Source organism: Dipteris shenzhenensis, chromosome 18 (genome assembly GCF_047967505.1).
Source record: "Dipteris shenzhenensis isolate YYH24624 ecotype China chromosome 18, Dip_SZ_1.0, whole genome shotgun sequence".
NCBI lineage: Eukaryota > Viridiplantae > Streptophyta > Polypodiopsida > Gleicheniales > Dipteridaceae > Dipteris > Dipteris shenzhenensis.
Window position 1 is genome coordinate 50,020,620 of NC_141613.1, and position 21,247 is coordinate 50,041,866.

The window sequence follows — 21,247 nt, forward strand, 5'->3', positions numbered from 1 at the left end:
GGACAAGACCTGGGTCCCAGCAATTTTCATGTAGAGCTTAAAGCATTCTTGCCTAGTGCTTTCCATCTTAGTGGATTATCGAGGAGGATATCTTGCTTTGAGGTCTTTGTGAGGAAAGGATCCCTTAGTCATGGCTTCTCTGTATGTGCCTCAGAAGCTACGATATATTAATTTAAGACGATGCATCTTTTGAATTCAAATAGAGGGATTTCAACAGCTAGGGATTTCACATCAGACGTGTCAAAGCCATCTTGACCAGAATTCCGATGTTAGTATTTTCATTTTGTCAGAAACACACATGAAAATGAGCGTTCCTGCAAAAAAACAGTCCTAAACGGGAATTTTTATTTGATGGGGCACAAAAGCATAGGAAATCAGAGGTTTGATTGCTGCCAGTTTCGTTTTTCTAAATATTTAAATAAATTGACATTTTTGATTGTGGCATGTTCCATCTCATTTTTGAACGTATTTGTGGACATGCAGTCCCCAGAAGTCTTTCACTCAAGATGTTCTCTATATCTTGCAACAAGCTGTCTTAAATGTTGTTATTTGAAGGGCTGTTCATACTTGCTTTTGCCACTCTAAAGCAATAAGTGGAAGTATGCTTTTGTTCTCACCACCTTGAATTTTGTATGATTTCTTAAAGCTGAGCAAATTGTCACGATGTACTCGAAATATACGCTTCTGTAGTGATTAGGTTACAGATTGAAGCCATAAAAGTGCCTTTGATATGTGAGGATAGACATGATCATGACAATGCATCGATGCTCACTGTATCATGTTTCTTGTAAGTGCAATAATATGAGATAAGATTATCTCCAATTTTAATGTGGTCTCATTCATGTATGCTATGGTTGTAGGACAAGGCTTGCATTTTATGCAGGAAGGACTCAAAACTCCGTGGTCAGGGAGCGTTTGGTAGATCTTTGGAAAAATGACCCAGATCTGGACGTCTATTCTGGAAAAATTAAAGGTTCTTATGAAGAAGCCTTCCAAAAGTCTAAATTTTGCCTTCATGTGAAAGGTTATGAAGTGAACACTGCTCGTATATCAGACGCCATTCATTACGGCTGTGTCCCTGTGATTATCTCTGATCACTATGATCTTCCCTTGGCAAATGTATTGGATTGGAAAAAGTTTTCCATAATTATAAGTCATATAGACATACCTGCTCTGAAAAATATTTTGCTGTCAGTTACAGATGAAGATTACAGAGAATTGTATGAGAACGTTTGCAAGGTCAGAAAACACTTTGAGTGGCATGGAAAACCTTCTGGCTATGATTCATTCCACATGACTATGTACCAGCTCTGGTTGAAAAGAGGTGTTCTTCGTCCTTCTCAAAGTGCAATGAACATAGGCGGTCTACTATTTTAGCTTCATGGCCTGTTTATCGAGTACCCTAAAATTTCACGTGGGGATGATGGAAATTATATCTTGAATGTTCAAAAGAGCCATAATTCCTTGTGTTGAGCTGGAAATAGTTGTGAAAATGTTTGAGGTCAACATCTCTTGAATATAGTCCCCCACCGTAGTTTTCTATGAAAGTGAGAATGAATTACTTCACTTTCCAGACGTGCCAAGCTGTGAGACCGATGACCCCAATGTTAAAAAACAATGTTTGTTGCTAATGTTCATCGGACGAAGTGATTGTGCCAATATTGTCCTGAACTGGATGAATTGCATTTCTGGCAAATTTGAATTATATCTAGCATTTGATGAAAATTTTGCGTCTCAGGGAAACATTCGATCCGCCCCCCGCCCAACCCCCCTCCCCTGTCCTCCCGCCCCACCCCCTTGGTGCCCTTTTGTTTTAGACATATTGCCCGTTCTCTCTCTCTCTTTCTCTCCCCCCCAACAAAATGTTTAAATTTCTTTATTTTTGTAGAAAACTTCATAATTCTCTCTCAAATGATAACTCTTGTAGATGAAACATAGCTATATCTTTGTAAGCATTTAAACACAAAAGATCAATGATATATGAAGAAAACAATTGCACAGAGCCCAAAAACGTAAGCGACTGTCATGAGAAAAATCTATAGAGGATCTGCATTGTCATAACTTGATGGCTTCTATGATTGATGGACAATGACATACAAAGTTTCATGAGAACAAACCAGCTAATAAGCTTACCAATTCAAGACATCGTAAGACTTCAAAGAGAAGATTGTATGTGAACTTGACCTTTTATAATTGTTGATATGATGGATTCTCTAGTCAACCTTCTTAAACCAACTTTTAAAAGAAAGGGAAGGATTTGAGAGGACAGCCTACATGCAAATCAACATCAAAATCCTGTCTTGCAACTACAATTGGTACTAAGAAGTTTGTAAAAGTGCCACCAACCTATTACAATAGCTACTTCAAAACCATGAATGAGGCCTTCTCATAGGGTAGTCGTAGAGTTGAACCTTGCCTCACAAGCAATAAGAATTGAGTGAAACTATAAGAGAGATTATTTCACTTCTTTAACTTGTACTTGTGCCATTTGCAAATGTAGGGATAGGCAATGCATTCTTTCAACTAAAGTCGTATGGTGTGTATTTGGGAAGTCAAAGCCATAGGATGGTGAAACAAAAATCATGTTTACAATGTTGAGCATTCCATATAATTATAATGATACACAACCTATTATATACCTCCCTAAGTCTTGAAGCAACCATATAATATGTTTTTCAACATATATACAATATTCAATTTCATCCTATATAAGAAGAAATATATACTTCGAGACGTACCCATTAAATCCATATGAAAAAAGAAAATAAGTACAAAACATCCATCGTTAGATTTTATCTTAATAAAATTGTCTGGCAAATGGATTTGGGCATTGTTTGGCATGACTCTCCATGTTTGTTGAAACCACCCCTAGACATTCACCAGCCAATTGGATCTACTATTTCCAATAGCTCATGATGGTATAATCTAGGCTCTTTTTCCAATCCTACTTGCATCCAACTAAGTCTTTTATTACCAATCACTGAGCCAACTTGAAAGTTGTCCAACACACTATAGTTTTAACCAAAGAGTAATTAAATACTTTTCTTTGCTATGTGGGCAAGGCCTCATTGTCAAGGTGATAAAAATATAAAACACAGTGATTCATCATAACATAATTCTTTCACAAACACTTCAAAATTCTTTTCCCATATTTCAATAAGCACCTTTTCAAACAAACAAAAAGTCTCATAGGTTTTTGTGATTTTTGATGTCATTGAAAGCCTATTTACTCTACCCTTGAATGTTTTAGGGGCCCCCTAAATGGTCTCTCTTGCACAAGATTTCCACTTGAAGCTTAGTCGATCAAATCACCCACTGTAACGCTATGTTACAAAACAAGACATGCAACACATTTGAAAAGTGCACATGTACCCTTAGGATCATCATCACTGTTGGTTAGAGAAACCCTTACATTTTCATGATCCACTATTGTGGGAGCACTACACAAAGGCTTATCACCTTCATTATCATAGCCTAACAATGTTGTCTCTCACCTCCAACTCTAGTTGTAAACAAAGAAAAGTTTGTGGATAACCCTCTCATAGAACTATTAAAGAACTCTCTAGAGAGCTTGGAGGACGTCAAGATAAAGTGATCAATATAGTCTTTACTACTATCAGAAGCCATGACAATGTGCTAGCAATGAGTCAAGATAAAGATCTCAATATAGTCTTTGCTATTATCAGAAGCCCATGACAATGTGCTAGCAATGAGACAAGTACATCTTATGTAGACTCACAATCCAAAATAGGCATTGCACAAATAGGTGTAAAATTGCAAGATTGTAGTCTTCAGTTTGTAAACTTGCAAGATTGAGCAATACAAGCTATCTCATTTCCTAATGAGCATTGTTTATATTTCTCTTGCTCTTGCCTTTTTGGATGCCTCTCACCCCCTTTGCCCCTTCTTGCTTCATGCTTCTCACTCCCCTTCCCCCTTTTCTTCCACTCCTTTCCTCTCTTGAGTATTCACATTGATACAATTTCAAAAGCCATTGGTGTGACACTCTTGGACCACATGTGCATGCGTTGTTCTCACAAGGAGTAGAGTAGGAGGCTCCATCGGCATTCCTTCAAGATCCCCATGTGTCAAGTCACCAGCGGACTACACATTTTTGGCATCGTTGTCGAGGAGTTCAAGGTATGCTTTTTCTTGCACATGTTTCTTCTGTTATCTACCCATTGTCCAATGCATTCTACCTTAACTGGAAGTGTTGGTTTTGGAGAATAGGAAGGGGTTGAGAGGAAGAGGAAGACGAGAGAAGAAAAGCTATTTTTTTCCTACTTTTGAAGCATTTGAAGTGATTGGGAGTTGTTTTTTGGCGTTTCTTGTTGTCAAATCTTAGTAGAAGCTAGCTTAGAGGATTGTTAAGGTGTTTGTGCAATCAAATTCCTAGAAACATATTGGGAAATGATACCCTTGGGTGAATTTCGAGGGAAGCTCAAAACTGTCCCATCATTGAAAAACTCTCACTTTTGCCTCTAAATGTGTTTTTTGAGTTTGTTTTTGGTTTCCAATAGGTATGATAGGTACCATAGGACTCCTAGAAGCCTACAAACCTTGCATAGAAACTCAAAATCTTCAAAAGAATCATCAAATTCCCGTTGGCAAACAGTGCACGGGGAAGACATTGCATTAAAATCTTAACGCTTTGTGATGATGCAATAGGGTTAATGCTCCATGATGATGCAATATAATGAAGCAAACATTGAAATAATCCACCTAACTCTAACATTGCTAGTTGGCATTTAATGCTATCAGCCACCTACCCATGTTGCATTAGAAAGTCAAGCCTTATGTTGCAATTAAAGGTTAATGCGATACATGTTGCATTAGAACCCCAGCTCATGGGGGAATCATAGTAACGCGATGTCTGGATATTCATAACCCTTCACTGGAGAGTTGGCAGTAATGCGATGTCCGAAGAGATAGGGACAGCACGACACCAAAGAGTTAGTACTAACACAACGTCGTCATGTTGTAGATAACGTAGTTGTCTAGCCAGGGTGAACTGCAAGGCTTGGTGAGGGCATCTAGACTGATCCTTCACTTCACCTACATGCACCTACGGTCTGATAGAGTGCTTGGATTTGGACCAGAGCTGGAGGACGACACTTCTAATAATATTATACTTAGACAAGTATCCACCTTAGTGTCAATTCCATCTGGAATCTAGATTCTAAGATCACACTTAGTGCATGGTTCCATACACACTGACACCTAAAGCTCAATGGACTCAATGAGCTTCGATGTAGAAACAGGTGAAAGCCCGAATCCCTGGGGCCTCTATGGCCCCTAACTCTAGCTCAGTCAGACCCCATTGCCCCACACCTTTAACCATAGCCTCATGGCTTAGGGAATCACTCTCCAACATCATGGGGATGTTTGAGCGCTCTGATCCTGACATGGTAAACCCATTTGCAAGGCAAACTAGAGTGCCTTAGGGGCCGCAGGACCTCCCACAATATTGCATTAGGAAGCATGTAGAGTATTTCAATCTCCACCTCAATGGTGAATCCCACGGGACTGCATGTGTAGTTCTATGAGGGAGAGCCATCCTTCATTGGAACCTTCGAGCTAGGGTTTCCAAAAGTATTGGCCACTAAATCTTGCGATGCAAGGGAATGGACAAAGAGACATTGGGGGGAACACACTACCACAAACAATGGCTACTTGCCCCCCTCTGTACCCAACTTGGGCTAGTGTCCCAGAAGGCACTCCCCACCCTTCGCCTGCAACCTATAGACTAATATCCAATGTGAGTGTGCCTATGACTATGCCATCACCGGCATAGTTAGTAAAGCCAAGTATACTGCGAGTGGCAAATCCACAGCAAGGTGGGGCAGGACCCACCAATCCCATGTTTAGATGGCCGATGACCTTTTATAGTCCACCTCTAGTGCCGCTTACTATATAGTACCACACCGACTCCACTAGCAAATCTTGCTGCACCACAAACGGTGCTCACTGTGACGAGGCTATGAGGATCCTAGTGCAAGCACTAGGAAGGGGGGCCATGCCTCCAACCTTCATTGGAAGGGATACCAACTCTTCAAGGAGCAAACCAGTCACCATCTCCAAGCTTATTATAAATTACTAGGAGAGGGAGATCTACTGTCCCATGTGGAGAGGTTTGAGAAAATTTGCGAGACCTTTGGGATATAGGTAACCTGGATAAGGTCAATGCATTTGGGTTGAGCCTCGATGGTAAGGCAGGCTAGTGGTATAGGCTCTAAACCTTGAAGAGAAACTAATTGGAATATGCTCAAAAAGCCATTCATAGTGGGATTTACCCCCAATGGTCCTGGTTGGAGCCCCACCAACCAACTATATAAGGTAGAGCAGAAGGACACTGAGTCCTTGAGGATGTGCGATGTGTGGTTACTGCCACACTGCCTCATCGGACTACGAGATTCAAAGTTTCATGACCATCTTTTTACCATGTATCCCATGTCAATTGAGTTGTGCAACAAGACTATTGTGCAGTTAGATGACAACATGAAAGAAAAGTCCCAAGTGGAAAAGAAAGGTGGCATCACCTAATGTGTCCCACACTAATAAAACCACTAGTGCAGGTGAAGCCAAGGGGGAAACTCCACTCACTATAAGCGAGTAAGTATAGATGATGTGGCCATCGAACTTTTGAATCGGGTGAGCCAAATACTTGAGAAGGATGGATAAGGGAAGGCCCAAGAAATCCTCACCTATTTCCTAGATGAGATAATGTGCAATGTGGTAGTTACATAGGTAACTATCCAACTAATGGGTGCCCCTACCTTAGCGCTAGTCCGGCACTCTATTGTGCCCATTGCGCTCAATGAGAAAACCATGATACATTGCACTGACAGTACCCTAAGGTCATCCCTCAACCAATGTACCAATAGAGCAGCCCTTGATCTTTCCCACACCACTAGATCCATCCAATTAGGGACAATTGACCATTCAAGGAGTCCCTTCTTCCAACCAAGGGCAATACAGGGCTCAAAACCTCCCATTGCCTCCACCTATCTTAGGCTCTCAACCCCCACCACCTTGGATGACCTATCTTAGGACCACATCAAGATAGTGAGTGTCCCTATAAGATGCCAGTTAATCAACCGGTGGCTTGTTTTAAATGCGAAGGACCTCAATTCCTAAGGTGCTTACCTTACAAGGATGATCAACTCTTTCTCGCAATAACCACTACTAACACGAATGCTCCATTGTGCTTTGGCTGCAGGGTGGACCATCTTCACAAGGATTGTCCAATGCAAAGGACCCCTAAAATGGCCAAAGGTCCTAAGATCAACATTAATTTTTTGAGTATCAAGAGATTCCAAGTTTCTTTGATATCCTTAAACGTTATTATTAGGCCCAGGTTAGAGCGGCAGGCAAGGAATTTTGAAAGTAGGTAAGGGTCAAGGTGAATAACCTAACCTCGCTATCAAAAAATAATGCCTCATTGAGGCACAACAACAACTGTGTACACTTTCTTATCTTTAGGGCACACCCTATCAGTTCAAAACGCAGCCAACCCATGGGATAAGGGCTGTTACAATGCAAGAAGGGTGCCATCTTATAAGCAGAACCCAACCCCTAAGCGTCAAGGTGAATACCCCAACCCCACTATTAAAAAAAAAGCCTCATTGAGGCACAATTGTAGTAGGTAAGGGATTGTCAAGAGGGATTTGGGTAGCACTCAAGTCCAACAAGGGCATGGATACAATCCATCTGAACTACCAGACCCTTAATAGGGAACCTAAAGTCTCTCCCATCTTGGAATAGGAGGATAAGGAAACATCAAGCGGCTCATTAGTGGGAAGGGCCCATCCCCTCAAATATAACTCTTTAGGAAAGGAAGCACGTTTCCTCCCCATGTAGAATTGTATATGCCAGTATGAATACTTATCGAAATTCTAGGGTGCATGGGCACTGGAGTCAGATTGTTTTGCTGTTGGTTGGCTATTTAGAGAAATAACCAACTTTCTCATAGATGCTGTAGGAACTCTTGGTGAAAACTCGGTGAAGGGAGACATTGCAATCAAACTCTTGGTTGATTGTGAGAACTCGCTATGCAGGTCTAATCCAAAGGAGCAAGCTACCATGGTAGCAGTTTTGACCAAAATGCATAGTTTCAATGTAAACCAGGATGTGACAATGCGACCCATTTCAAGAAGTTGCATCTTTGGACCTTGTTGCATTGAGGTCTGAGACACTTATCACCTTTTGGCAGGTCCAAATGACAATGAAGCTTCATTCAAATGCTCACAAGAATCAACAAAAGCAAAAAAAATCTTAGGACAAAGCATTGACCTTTGGAAGGAAAAAAATTTGGAGGAGACAAGATCAAGAATATAGCATCAAGAATATTAGCATCGAGAATAAGTCTCATGGATGGGTAAGATACTGACATATTACTTGCATGTTGATAGTCGTATTCGTATTTCTTTGAAGCGCTCGAACATCACTAGAGAAATGCCTCAGCTTCCTCTCCTAATGATGTGGAGGCAATGGCCAAAGCATTGGTAACCTTACAATCAAGGAGAGACATGATGCAAGCCGAAAAAAGAACCTTATGGGATGATGCAGACTTACGTCTGGGAATGACATAGTAGGGAAAAAATTACAACCCAAGGAAATGGGCCCTTTCTTGGGCATCGAGTTTGAGAACATCAAGAATAGGAGCATTGAGTAGCATTGGGAAGAAGTCTCGTGAATAGATAAACTATCGGCAAATTATCTAAATATCGATAGAGTCAAATTGATTTTGCAACTTGGCAAATCAATATTTTACATGCACTTGTCATACACCTGAAATCACACAAATACTTTTATTTATTTAATTAAAAAAGAAAACTATTCATCACATAGAATCACTCACAATTTCACGATGCAGTATCTTGAGTCTCCAAGTATCTAGACTTCAACTCTCCAATAAATAGGTTGCATTTCAGCTGATTGGATAGTTGAAGAACCATCAATAAATTTTTCACTTGATATATCCCATCATAGATATAGAGGTGATTGATGAGGGTGAGGGAAATATGATAGGGATGTTAAGGTGCTAAGGTCATCAAGGGCACCACTGGCCTTTGTAAAGAGTTTCTTTCTAAGAGGATTCTCCTTGATCTAAGAAGAATTTATCCCAATTTTGCATTGAAGAAATTCTCAAAAAAGAAATCCACAGTTCAAAATAAAGCACAATTCCATGCACCAAAATATCTACCTCAAATTAGACAAAAACAAATAGCATGTCCCTTGAAAATCCTAGAGTGGCCAACCCAAAGGGGTCATGGCCAAGGAAGGGCCTAGATTGTAGGGTTGGTAGTATGGCCAACCTCCACATGGGCATAAAACATTGTAATGATAAATTATTAAAGAGAAAGAATACTTGAGTCTTAAAGCTTAAACAAGCTTTAAAATTATAATTCCATCATGCACATACCAAGTCCATTGCAGGTTCCCTCCCACCCGTCTCTTTGTTGATCCGTATGTAGCTATGCTATTATGGCCTTTTGTGATCAATGCCGTATATCAATGTTGTAGATTTGGCATCTTGGTGTCTGCCATGTATAACCTCACAATGATGTATTGACTTCCCCTATAGGAACTAGAGTCTTAGAATTTAGCCTGGAACTATTCTCCATCTCAAAAGCTTTATTTGTACCTAACACATGAACCAATCCAAAGGTACTTCAAAGGGAGACGGCAAAGACCAAAACATCCCACTAACAACCAAACCGCTATTCCTACTATTCATCCCACAAAGTAAGACTTTGCATGCTACTCATAAGGAATTGGAAGCACTCCAATCAATTGCACCCACATGAGCAAAAGTTTCCTGAAGCAAGTAGCTAGACTGTGCATAACATTTGTGAGTGTTGAGCCAGAGCATACTTCTATCTAGAAGCATCTATAATATTAACCTTTGGGAACCAATAAATAGGATGAATGCATGAGATGTGGAAATACACCAATAGCCCTTGATTTTTTAAATCAATATCCCACCTGACGACTTGAAATCTTAAACATGACATTTGAATGCGTGAATGCTTGGAAGCTAAGCAGCTCTGTGGGAGGAAGGAGAAGCTCTGTGGGAAGCTTTGTGGGTGACTTTACTTGCATCCGAGTGTGCAGAGACCTTGGAGGAACCTTTGGAAAAGTCACTTTGGCTTTGTGAAGTGGTTTTGAGAGCCTGTTAAGTGCTTTCAAAGAAAAAGTCATTTTTTGAGCTTTTTCCTGTTCCGTTCGATGACAGAGACTCCGTATTGACTTGTAGAGGCAACTATTGCTTGCTTTTGGTGTCCACATTACTTCAGGAGCTTGGAAACACCTTCATTCTTGAATGTGGGATCATTTCAATGGATTTCTGACTCACTGTGTCAGTTCCTGCGTTTTTTGCCCGGGTGTTGGAACTCAAGTTTGGAGCAACCATTTGCAGATCTGTCAATTCCGGTGGACTCAGGAGGTCCTAAAACTTCTATGTTGCTCATCATTCGCACTCCGGTGGAGTTTACAAACAACTCTGTTTCCAAAAACGTTTTTCAGCCCGTGTGTTGGACCCAGTGATTGAGACCACGGTTTCCAAAACCGTCTGTCCCATTGCGTTCCGGACGCCCAAAAACCCCTACCTGTCAGTTCTTGCGTAATTCGATGGAGGATTTTCAGAGTTATAGATCTCTGTGTATTCGATTTGTCTCTCTGTTATGCATTTTTCATTCTAAGGTTTTGAAACCTTAGATTTATGCCACATGGCAGTGGATAAGTGTTGACTCCCATTTCTCACTCATCGGTTGGGATTTTGGAGTTCTGGCAGAAGAGAGATATTTGCAGATTTTCTTGCTAATTCCGATTATGCAATGGGGCCCATGTTTTGAGGCATCTCAGGCTCTATTTTCAGTAGCGCTCATTACCGTGGGACTATGATTTCTTGAGCATACCTTATGCAGATCACTCTGGTTACAGTTTGAGCAGTGTGCGCTCATTCGTGGTGTGCATTGGGTTGCACTGGATGATTTATAGGCCATTTGGATGCATTGCGGTCCTTATTGGATGCGCTGATAGGCCCAAATTGCCTTGTGGGATGCTATTTTTATGGACGCTTTGCACATGGATGCTATTTTAAGCTAAGGGACAGCTTTGACACATTGCAGGTGATGCACTGATAGTGCTATGCTCTCTTGGATGAGATATTATTGATGCATATGCCAGTGGACGGTGTTTATGCTTGAGTCATTTGGCACTTATTGGCATTTTCTTTTGGGCCAGACTTGCTCATATGGATGCATAGTATATGCACATGAGTCAGATGCATCTTTTGATGCTTTGAGCTTTGAATTTTGGTGATATTTCACTTTATTGTGGCATACACATTTGGGTGCACCTGGTATTTGGTGTGATTCTCTCTTGCAAGCACTAGCATTTGGGATTTTGCTTTATTTGCATCATGGCATCCTCTTCCATGTCTGAAAAGGAGTTTTTCAGCATTAAAAAGTTTGATGGGACAAACTTTTCTTTGTGGAAAGAACAAATAAGGGATGTGCTTATTCAAAAGAAGCAGATTAAACCCTTGGCAGGTATTGAAGCTAAGCCTGCGGATATGTCTGAGGATGATTGGAATGAGTTGGATGCATCAGCAAAGTCTACTATTAGACTTCATCTTGCAGAGTCAGTTTATTTCACAGTAGTAAATGAGCAGACTACGGAAGATTTGTGGAAGAAACTGTGCGCCACTTATGAGAAGGAAACTGCCTCTAATAAAGTTTACCTCATGAAGAGGTTGTTTGAGCTACAGATGAAGGAAGGGGTCTCCATTGCTTCTCACTTGAATGAATTCAATATTATTTTCAGCCAGCTTCAGGCTCAGAAAATGAATTTTGATGCGGAGACTAAGGCAATATTTCTCTTATGTTCATTGCCATCCTCATGGGATACCTTCCGTACAGCTGTCAGTAACTCTGCACCTGGTGGAGTACTAAAATTTGATGATCTTGTGGGTAGCTTGTTGGCCGAGGAGATTAGACGGAAGTCTATGGATCGCAACAAGCAGGATGCAGCCTTAAATGTGCAAAGGGGCAGATCACAGTTCAGGGGGAAGTCCCAAGAAAGAGGGAAGTCTCGTAGCAAATCCAGGGCACGGAACATTGAGTGTTACCATTGTGGCAAGAAGGGCCATATGAAAAAGGATTGCTACAAGCTGAAAAGAGAGCAAAAGGATAAGAAAAAGAATGCAAATTGGGGTGCAAATCAAAAGGAAGAAAGTCCAAGGGAAGACAAAGCAAAAGTGAAGATCGAGGAGATCAATGCAGTCACACATGATAGTGACAATGACGTTCTCTTCATGTCTAGTTTATCTGCAGAGTTGCTTACCACTTCAGATGATGCATATTCCCAAGATTGGATTTTGGATTCTGGTGCTTCATTCCATGTTACTCCCCATAGGGAATGGTTCTCCACTTATGATAGTGGAAAGACAGGTTGTGTGCATCTTGGAAATGACTATGCATGTGACATAGTGGGAGTAGGTGACATAAAGTTTTCTTTTGCAAATGGGTCTGCACTTGTTTTGAAACATGTGAGACATGTGCCTAAGCTGACCAAGAGTCTTATTTCAGTGGGTCAGCTAGATGATGCTGGTTTTCACACCACTTTTGGCTTTCAAAGTTGGAAAATTCAGAAGGGCTCTATGCTTTTGGCTAGGGGTGCCAAGTGTGGGACTTTGTATCCCTTACATATATCAGGGGTATTTGATCATGTTGTTGCAATAACCGAGCAGCCAAGCACTTCTTTGTGGCATTGCAGGTTGGGGCACATGAGCCAGAATGGAATGAAACTCTTATGCCGTTTGGGTTATGTACCGCATTTGACTTTCTCTGATTTTGAATTTTGTGAGCATTGTCTCTATGGGAAGCAGACTAAATCAGCCCAATAAAGGAGGGGAAAGAAAGAGTTTTAAATGCTTGATTTGGTGCATTCAGACGTATGTGGTCCCATGCCTACACAGTCATTAGGCGGGGCTGAATACTATGTGACATTCATTGATGATGCAACTAGGAAAGTGTGGGCTTATGCTATAGCTCGGAAGAGTGATGTGTTCCAGGTATTTCAGAAATGGCTGGCCTTGGTTGAGAATCAGTCAGGTAGAACGCTTAAATGCCTACGGACTGACAATGGTGGAGAGTATCTCTCTCATGACTTTCAGCATTTCTGTGATACTCGTGGGATTAAGAGGGAGCTTACATCCCCTCGTACTCCAGAGCAAAATCCAGTTGCAGAAAAGATGAACCGTACCATTCAAGAAAGGTTGCAATGCATGCTTTCCAATGCAAGTCTTTCTAGTGGTTTTTGGGCTGAGGCAATGAAGACTGCAGTGCATGTGATCAATAGATCACCTAGTAAGAGTTTGGATGGTGGTATTCCTGAAGAGGCATGGAGTGGCAAGAAGCCCTCTTACTCTCATTTGCGTATATTTGGGTGTGAGGCATATGCACATGTGCCAAAAGAGCTTCGAAAGAAGCTAGATCCTAAGTCTAGGAAATGCATCTTTCTGGGTTATGGTGAAAGTGGAGAGATGGGCTATCGTCTCTGGGATCCAGAAGCAAAGAAGATCATACGCAGCCATGATGTGGTCTTCAATGAGAAGAAGATGCATAAGGCACCCATGAGGGATGTGGAAATGAGGAGAATCACTTTCCAGGATGTGAATCCACCTGCATATGTTGATAGACAGCAAGCTGTCCATGCACCAAATGTGCAAGAAATGGTACAACCAAGTACTCCCACAGGTATACAATCAAGGGTAGATGATGGATCATCTATTGGTGGAAATGATGAGCCAAATGTGGCTGATATGCAAGTGGGACAGCAAGCTGAAATGCCCTTGAGAAGATCATCTAGAGTGTCTAGACCGCCTGATAGGTTTGTTCCAGGGGTAGACTATGTGATGCTTACTGATTGCGGGGAGCCTTCTTGCTACAAAGAGGCTATGATGCGTGAGGATCAACGCAAGTGGGAGTATGCTATGCAATCAGAGATGAGTTCACTTATGAAGAATAAGACTTGGGACTTGGTTTCTTTGCCACATGGAAAGAAAGCATTGCCATGTAAATGGGTCTACAAAATGAAGGTCACAGGTGATGATGTGCCTAGGTACAAGGCCCGTTTGGTTGCTAAAGGGTTCAAGCAAGAGAAGGGTGTGGACTTTGATGAGATATTCTCTCCAGTTGTGAAGATGACCACACTTAGATGCATGCTTGGACTAGTGGCAGCAGAGGATATGGAGCTTATGCAGATGGATGTCAAGACAGCTTTCTTGCATGGGGATTTGCATGAGGAAATTTACATGGTGCAGCCGGAAGGCTTTGAAGAAAAGGGCAAAGAGCATTTAGTTTGCAAGCTAAAGAAGAGTCTCTATGGTCTTAAGCAAGCACCTAGAGAATGGTATCAGAAGTTTGATGCTTTCATTCGGTCCCAGGGTTTTAGAAGGAGTGAAATTGATCACTGCCTCTACACTAAAAGGGCTAAGGATAATAGCCTGATAATCCTGGCACTATATGTGGATGATATGCTATTGGCTAGCAAGAATACTTATGAGCTAGATGCATTAAAGGCCAAGTTGCATGAGGCCTTTGATATGAAGGATTTGGGACTTGCAGGTCATATTCTTGGTATGCGCATCACGCGTGATCGGAGTAGGAAACTCCTTTGGCTTTCACAAAAAGAGTATGTTACAAAAGTATTGCAGCGTTTCAATATGGAGGGGGGGAAGGCAGTGAGTACTCCATTGCCTCCATATGTGAAACTGAGTCATACAGATAGTTCCAAATCAGAAGAGGAGAGGGCCATGATGGCTAAGGTTCCTTATGCATCAGCGGTTGGGAGTCTTATGTATGCTATGATAGCTACTAGACCAGACATTGCATTTGCAGTGGGAGTTGTTAGCAGGTATATGGCTAATCCAGGAAAGAGGCATTGGGAGGCAATTAAGTGCATCATGAGGTACATGAAGGGTACCAAGGAGATGTGCATCTGCTTTGGTAAAGGAGACATGCGTGTACTTAAGTACACAGATTCAGACTATGCAGGGCATGTGGATAGTAGGAGATCCACTTCTGGTTATGTGTTCACCTTTGCAGGTGGTGTAGTGTCGTGGATGTCTCGTGCACAGAAGTGCGTGGCTTTGTCTACCACAGAGGCTGAGTATGTTGCAGCCACAGAGGGTTGCAAGGAGGCTATATGGCTTGATCGGCTAGTGGGAGATTTGGGGATTCATACAGGTGTACCGACATTGCATAGTGATTCCATGAGTGCTATTCAGCTAGCACGGAATCCGGTCTTTCATGCAAAGACCAAACACATTGAGGTCAGGTACCATTTCATCAGGGAGGTACTTGAGGACAAGCGCATAGAGCTTGTCAAGGTTCATACAGATGATAACCCTGCAGATATGCTGACGAAGAGTCTACCTAGTCAGCGGTTTGAGTATTGTCATGTATTGATGGGCATTGGATAGTATGCTCACTAGTTGTTCTCTCTTAAAGGCACATTGTCCTTTAAGTGGGAGGTTGTGGGGGTTAAAGGTCACTGTGCCTTAACCCCGGTTATGTACAATACTCAAACACACATATAAATGAATGAAAAAGAAGATTAGGGTGGTTCTGCACCCACCAAACTTGTGTGGCTCTCTGTCTCTCTCTCTCCTTCTTCTGTTCTTGCTTCCGTTGAGAGCACTCTCAGGGAGGAGTGCGGGAAACCATGAAGGGGATGAGGAAGATGAGCAGAGGAGGTCGGCGATGGCGGACGGCAAGCTCAGAAGAAGAGAGGACTTCGACAAAGATGATGATTCAAAGGCAGAGTTTTTCTGTTTATTGATCAAAGGTGGAGTTGAACAAGCGTGCAACAGACAAAACCCCAGTCAAACCTCCTTCCCTCCCCCATCACACCCCTTTAATGGGAATGTCCTTCCTCTACATCAAACCAAGAGCTTGTCGGTGCTTCTTGAAAAGCTCTTTCTCAAGTGCTTTGGTAAAGATATCTGCAACGTTCTCTTTGTTGTCTCAATGTTCAGTGTGATGTCATCAAGTAACACTCTTTCTCTAATGAAGTGCTCTCTGACATCAATGTTCTTTGTCCTGGAGTGATATATTGGATTCTTGGCTAACGCTTGAGCCGATTGATTATCAAAGAATATTGTCATTGGCTTTGATTCATCAAAGTAATCTATTTCTAACAATAGTCTTCTCAGCCACATAGCCTCACATGCACCTGTTGTGAGTGCCCTATATTCTGCATCAATTGAAGACGAAGAAACTGTTGGCTTTTTGTTTGACAACCATGATGTAGCACCTTTATCAAGGAAAAATGCATATCCTTGTATGGATCTTCTGGTCTCATGATCTCTTGCATAGTCATCACTCTCACAGTATCAATGCAACCTTGGATGCTCTGTTTGTACCTCTAATGTATCTCAAGACTCTTGGCTACATTCCATTGAGACTGCATTGGATTTGCCAGAAACTATGCAAGTGAACCAACCGCATAACAAATATCTGGCCTCGTGATAGTCAGTTATATTAGAGATCCAATGAGTTGTCGATAGTACTTGTCATTGATTGTAGGCTTGTCTAGATCTTTAGTAAGTTTCAAACTCTGTTCCATGGGAGTGACTACATGTTAGATATGCTCAATGCCCTAGCCTCCTAGTAACCACTAGTGGTCTAAGATGCTCAAGTTGTAAGGCTCCCATATGTGGAGAAGCCATGTGTGAGCCCGAGACAATAGATGGATCCTGACTTGCATGTGAGATGAGGTATGTCAATGAGACCGTTGATAGTAGGAAGGTGATTGACCATATAAGAAATATTTTTTGAATATTCCATGGACAATTAATCGGTTCCACTGACTAGGTTGACTGGTCGGCTCCACCGACTAGGTTGACTAGTCGGTTCCACTAACTACGTTGATTTGACTACCGCCCTCATAGCTATAAAGAGGCGACCTCCCTAGTCTATTGTATCAGATCAGTTCAGATCAGATCAGATCTTTCAACTAGTAGCTCTTCACCTAGTATCTTCTAGATCACCATCTAAGCTCCACTGTGGGAGTGCACGGGTGGATGGAGCCATCATCTATACTACATCAGTATTGAAGGAAAATTTTGTTTATCTCTAGTTTGCTGTGTACTCTCTATTCTTTGTTCAGTTTTTATTCTGTTGCGCCGTGTAATTTAACATGGTGTTAGAGCCTAGACGGCTCTAAGGATCGAAGAGTAGAAGAGAGGCGAGGGCTTCAACAGCATACGAAGTGATGGCAACAGGAAGCGGCTCGAGTTCAGCAACTGCAAGTGCACTAGCTGCACCAACAATCCAGGCGTTGAGGATTCGCCCACCGGCCTTCACTAAAGGCAAGCTAGATGGTATGAACTACACTCTGTGGAAGTTTAAAATGACTACTATTCTAGATTCATATGAGCTTGTAGAGACAGTATGGGGGACTGACCCAAAACCATAAGGAACCCCTGACCCAGCAAATCCGGGGAGTACGACACCTCCTAATGCCGACCTTCTATGAGCTTGGAAACACAGGAATGCAAATGCTTTGTGTGCCTTGGTTACAAGTACTACTGATAGTGTTTTGACCTTGATTTAGCATGCATCTAAGGCAACTACGGCCTAGAACATATTGAAGAGTCAGTATGAGAAGTGGAATCAGACAAGGATCCAGAACCTAGAGAATCAGCTCGCAACTGAGAAGTTTAATGAAGGAGAGACAGTGGAGGCATTCATAACCTGAATCAAAAATCTGCGCAACCAAATGGCTGGTGCTGGGATATAAAATACTAGTGAAGAGCTAGCTCGATGGTGTCTTCAGATATGTCCACCAAGGTCTGATGGACTGGTAACAGCGCTTAACACTCAGGTGAGACCCCAACCTTTGTCATTTGAGGAGTTATGTGCTTTACTTCTGGAGGAGGAATTGAGGCTTAAAGCTCGAGATGGAGGCGGCAATGGGGATGCTACGTTCTCTACCACTGTGAAAGGCAAAGGTGGTTCCTCCACCAAAGGTGAGTCCTCTACTAGTGGTGACAAAAAGAAGAAGGGCGGCAAGAAGAAGTTTCAAGGAGAATGCTTCTACTGCAAGAAGAAGGGCCATGTGATTGCAGATTTCCGGGTCAAGAAAGCAGATGAAAAAACACATAAGGGGAAAGAGACAGCTAACACAGTGGAAGCAGAGTTGGATCTATTTCTGGCCATTGAGGAAGAGTGTTCCTCAGTTCAAGAAGCGTCAACCACTGATTCATGGGTGTTGGATAGTGGTGCCTCCCATCACATGACCTATAAGAAGGGTCTATATTGTTCCATGTAGCCTCTAAAGGAACCCATCACCGTGACGGTTGGAAATAATGCAAAATGCCGTGTTGAGGGTACAAGTACGGTTTCATTTGTTTCTGTATGTTCAAACTAGTATCTAATGTGATGTATGTTCAAACTAGTATCTAATGTGCTGTATGTTCCACAAATCAAGAGAAATTTGCTATCAGTTGCTTCCATAACTGACCTTGACCATGAGGTGAGGTTCAACAAGACAAGAGCAAAATTTTTGGATAGTGCTGGCAATCTTGTTAGCACAGGAGTAAGGAGGAACAACCTGTATGAGCTAAGTGCTCTTACAGCCACCACTGGAGTGGGCATAAGTAAACTTTGGCACGAAAGATTCGGCCACATCGGATTTGCAGTGCTAAAGGAGATGTAGAAGCAAGGTATGGTTGCTCACTTATGTGTAGTAGCAAAAATCAAAGAACCATGTGAAGCTTGCATGATGGGCAAGCAACAGAGAAAGGCATTCCCACAAGAAAGCAAGAATAGAGCAAACACTCCTCTAGAGTTGGTGCATGTTGACTTGTGTAGTAAGATGCCTACACAATTCTTGGGGGGATCTTCCTGTTTTTTATTGATTGTAGACGACTATAGTAGGAAGATGTAGGTGTACTTTCTTCACAAAAAGGCTCAATCTTTTGGTAAATTGAAAGAATGGCTACAGCTTGTTGAAAATGAAATAGGGAGAAAAGTGAAGAAAATTAGATCGGATGGTGGTGGTGAGTTTGTTTCTATAGAATTTGGAGATTTTTGCAAGAGCAAAGGGATCAAGCGACAAACGACAACACCACATACACCTCAACAAAATTCAGTTGTTGAATGCCGAATGTGGACCACTGTGGAGATGCAGCTAGAATCTTTTCATGTTCAGCCAACATCTACACTAGCAATCTTCTTCATCGATTCCTTTGTTGTCTTCCAAGAAAAGTGGCACATTCCCTTAGGAAGCTCATGGCAATGATCCTATTGATGCTTGTATTCACTCCCCTGCTATCTCAAGATGCTTAGTTTAGTTCTCAACTTGGTGATGTGCTTCATGAAGATGCTCGCTCTTGCAATCCTAAGGTAGGGGTGCTCAGGTGCAGAATAGGTGCCAACAATTAACACTCGGAGGTTGGGTCTAGCTAACGGAAAAGAACCATGTGATGATGGAAGAATACCGAGCTACTATCCACACTTACACTTAGTGAAGTATGCAACAAGTGAAAACTAAGAAGAGATACCATTTCTCATTAATTGAATCAGAATCACTTTGTATAACCAAGCCACCTTGGCTTGCAATGAACACTCTGAGAAAGAGAACTCGGCACACTGCTCTCTTCTCCTCTTCCCCGCTTATTAAAACTTAGGTTCTACCTAAGAACTGCCTTCCATTTTAGCATATTCTCAGTGCACACACTACTACTCGCCTATAGATCGATACTCCAAAATCATCTACACCCATTGCTACAAAATATGTGCCACTCCTACTATCTGTGCTTGATGCTCGGTGACCATGTACTAAGAGTCTTGAACATCTCACCTTGGGTATCATTTCCCATGTCCTCATGGACTGGCACAGACTAGTTGTTTCTCAAATATGGATGCTCATGGATTGAATCTATAAGGTCAATGATGCCTTCCTTGATTGGATGGTCGAGGGCAAAACAGGTGGTCATGAAGGCCCAGCTTGATCTATAGGTAGTAGTTGCGGAGGGGAATGCGCTGGTTCAAAATGGAGCCCCCTTGGTGGCCAAGGATAGACATTGGAGATGTCTACCGATGGTTGCTCAAGTTTGGCCATCCAATCCAGTTCAGCAACAACTAGGTCCTCAGATGGGAAGTTGATGCTGAGTGTTTCAAAATTGGTGTGGTACCACTGCACCTGGCTGACGCATTCCTACCACTTAGTCCCCAGTTCCTTACACAAGTTGTGTATGTTATCATGCATGGACCACGCTTTCATTACATGACTACGGATTAGTTCCTCAACCTCCCATAAAATGTTGATGTAATAGATGGGTAACTCGGCCATGGTAGGCTTAGGTAGGTGCCAAACTCATGTGAGAATCAACCTACGCTCGGCTTTGAATATGTTGTGTTGCCACATAGCGTGCTCCTCCACCACAAAATGGTTGAAGTCTCGGATGGCATAGACAAAGATAATCGATTGGATAGGCTCCAAAATGTCCTTATCCATGGAGGGTGCAGTGAACACCCCATCTCCTACCAACTTTTGACATATGCTATATGGTGGATAGGCATCTCCTCCTTACTTGGAACACACCGCAAAACTTTCATTATAGGTACAGCAATTGGATGGCCTTCATCTAAAAAAATGGGTTCAACATCTACAATCAGATCGGTCTGCACCTCCTTATCTGTAACCTCGACCAAAACTCGAATCTGTGATGTGATATCAAAACTGCGGTCCATTTTTACTACCTTCTTGGTATGGGTCTCCTTACTAGACTGTAATAATAATAGTGTTTGGGCTGTGACCCCTTCTGGCCCCTTTGCCTACTATGAAATCCCTCCCTTGATCAAGGAACATGGGTCCGAGGTTCCTGCTTGCTCTTTCAGAGTGGACTGTTGGTGGCCACCCGTCAGACCACCGGCTCCATCATGATCTGGCGATTGTCTGCGAGGTAGTTTTCCAGGGTGTTCGTCAAGCACATGGAGGAGGCAGATGAGTTGCCAGAGTTGCTAGTACCTCTCCAGCTGTGCTTGGAGCTATGAATTCTCCTCTTGTAGCATCTCCCCTTCCGTGACCTTCTCCCTTAGGCACACACTCTCCTACTCTAGCACCTCAATCCAGCCTTGGTCTACCTGCTGCAGCTTTTGTACAGCCCATCGCATGTTACCATTTTTTGCAGCAATGGACACCACAGTGCCCTGGGCCTTGTTCGTGAGGT

At 42.3% G+C, this 21,247-nt stretch overlaps 1 protein-coding gene across 1 annotated transcript in view; it reads left to right on the forward strand.

Annotated features, from left to right (window-relative positions):
• LOC147891366 (putative glycosyltransferase At3g07620) overlaps window positions 1-1,597 on the forward strand; it is a 28,835-nt gene extending 27,238 nt beyond the window's left edge. The window contains exon 2 of the mRNA XM_087389203.1: window positions 861-1,597. Coding sequence (XP_087245329.1) covers window positions 861-1,377 — 517 coding nt within the window. The 3' untranslated portion in view covers window positions 1,378-1,597. The remainder of the gene's footprint in view (window positions 1-860) is intronic.
• The last annotated feature ends 19,650 nt before the right edge of the window (window positions 1,598-21,247 follow it).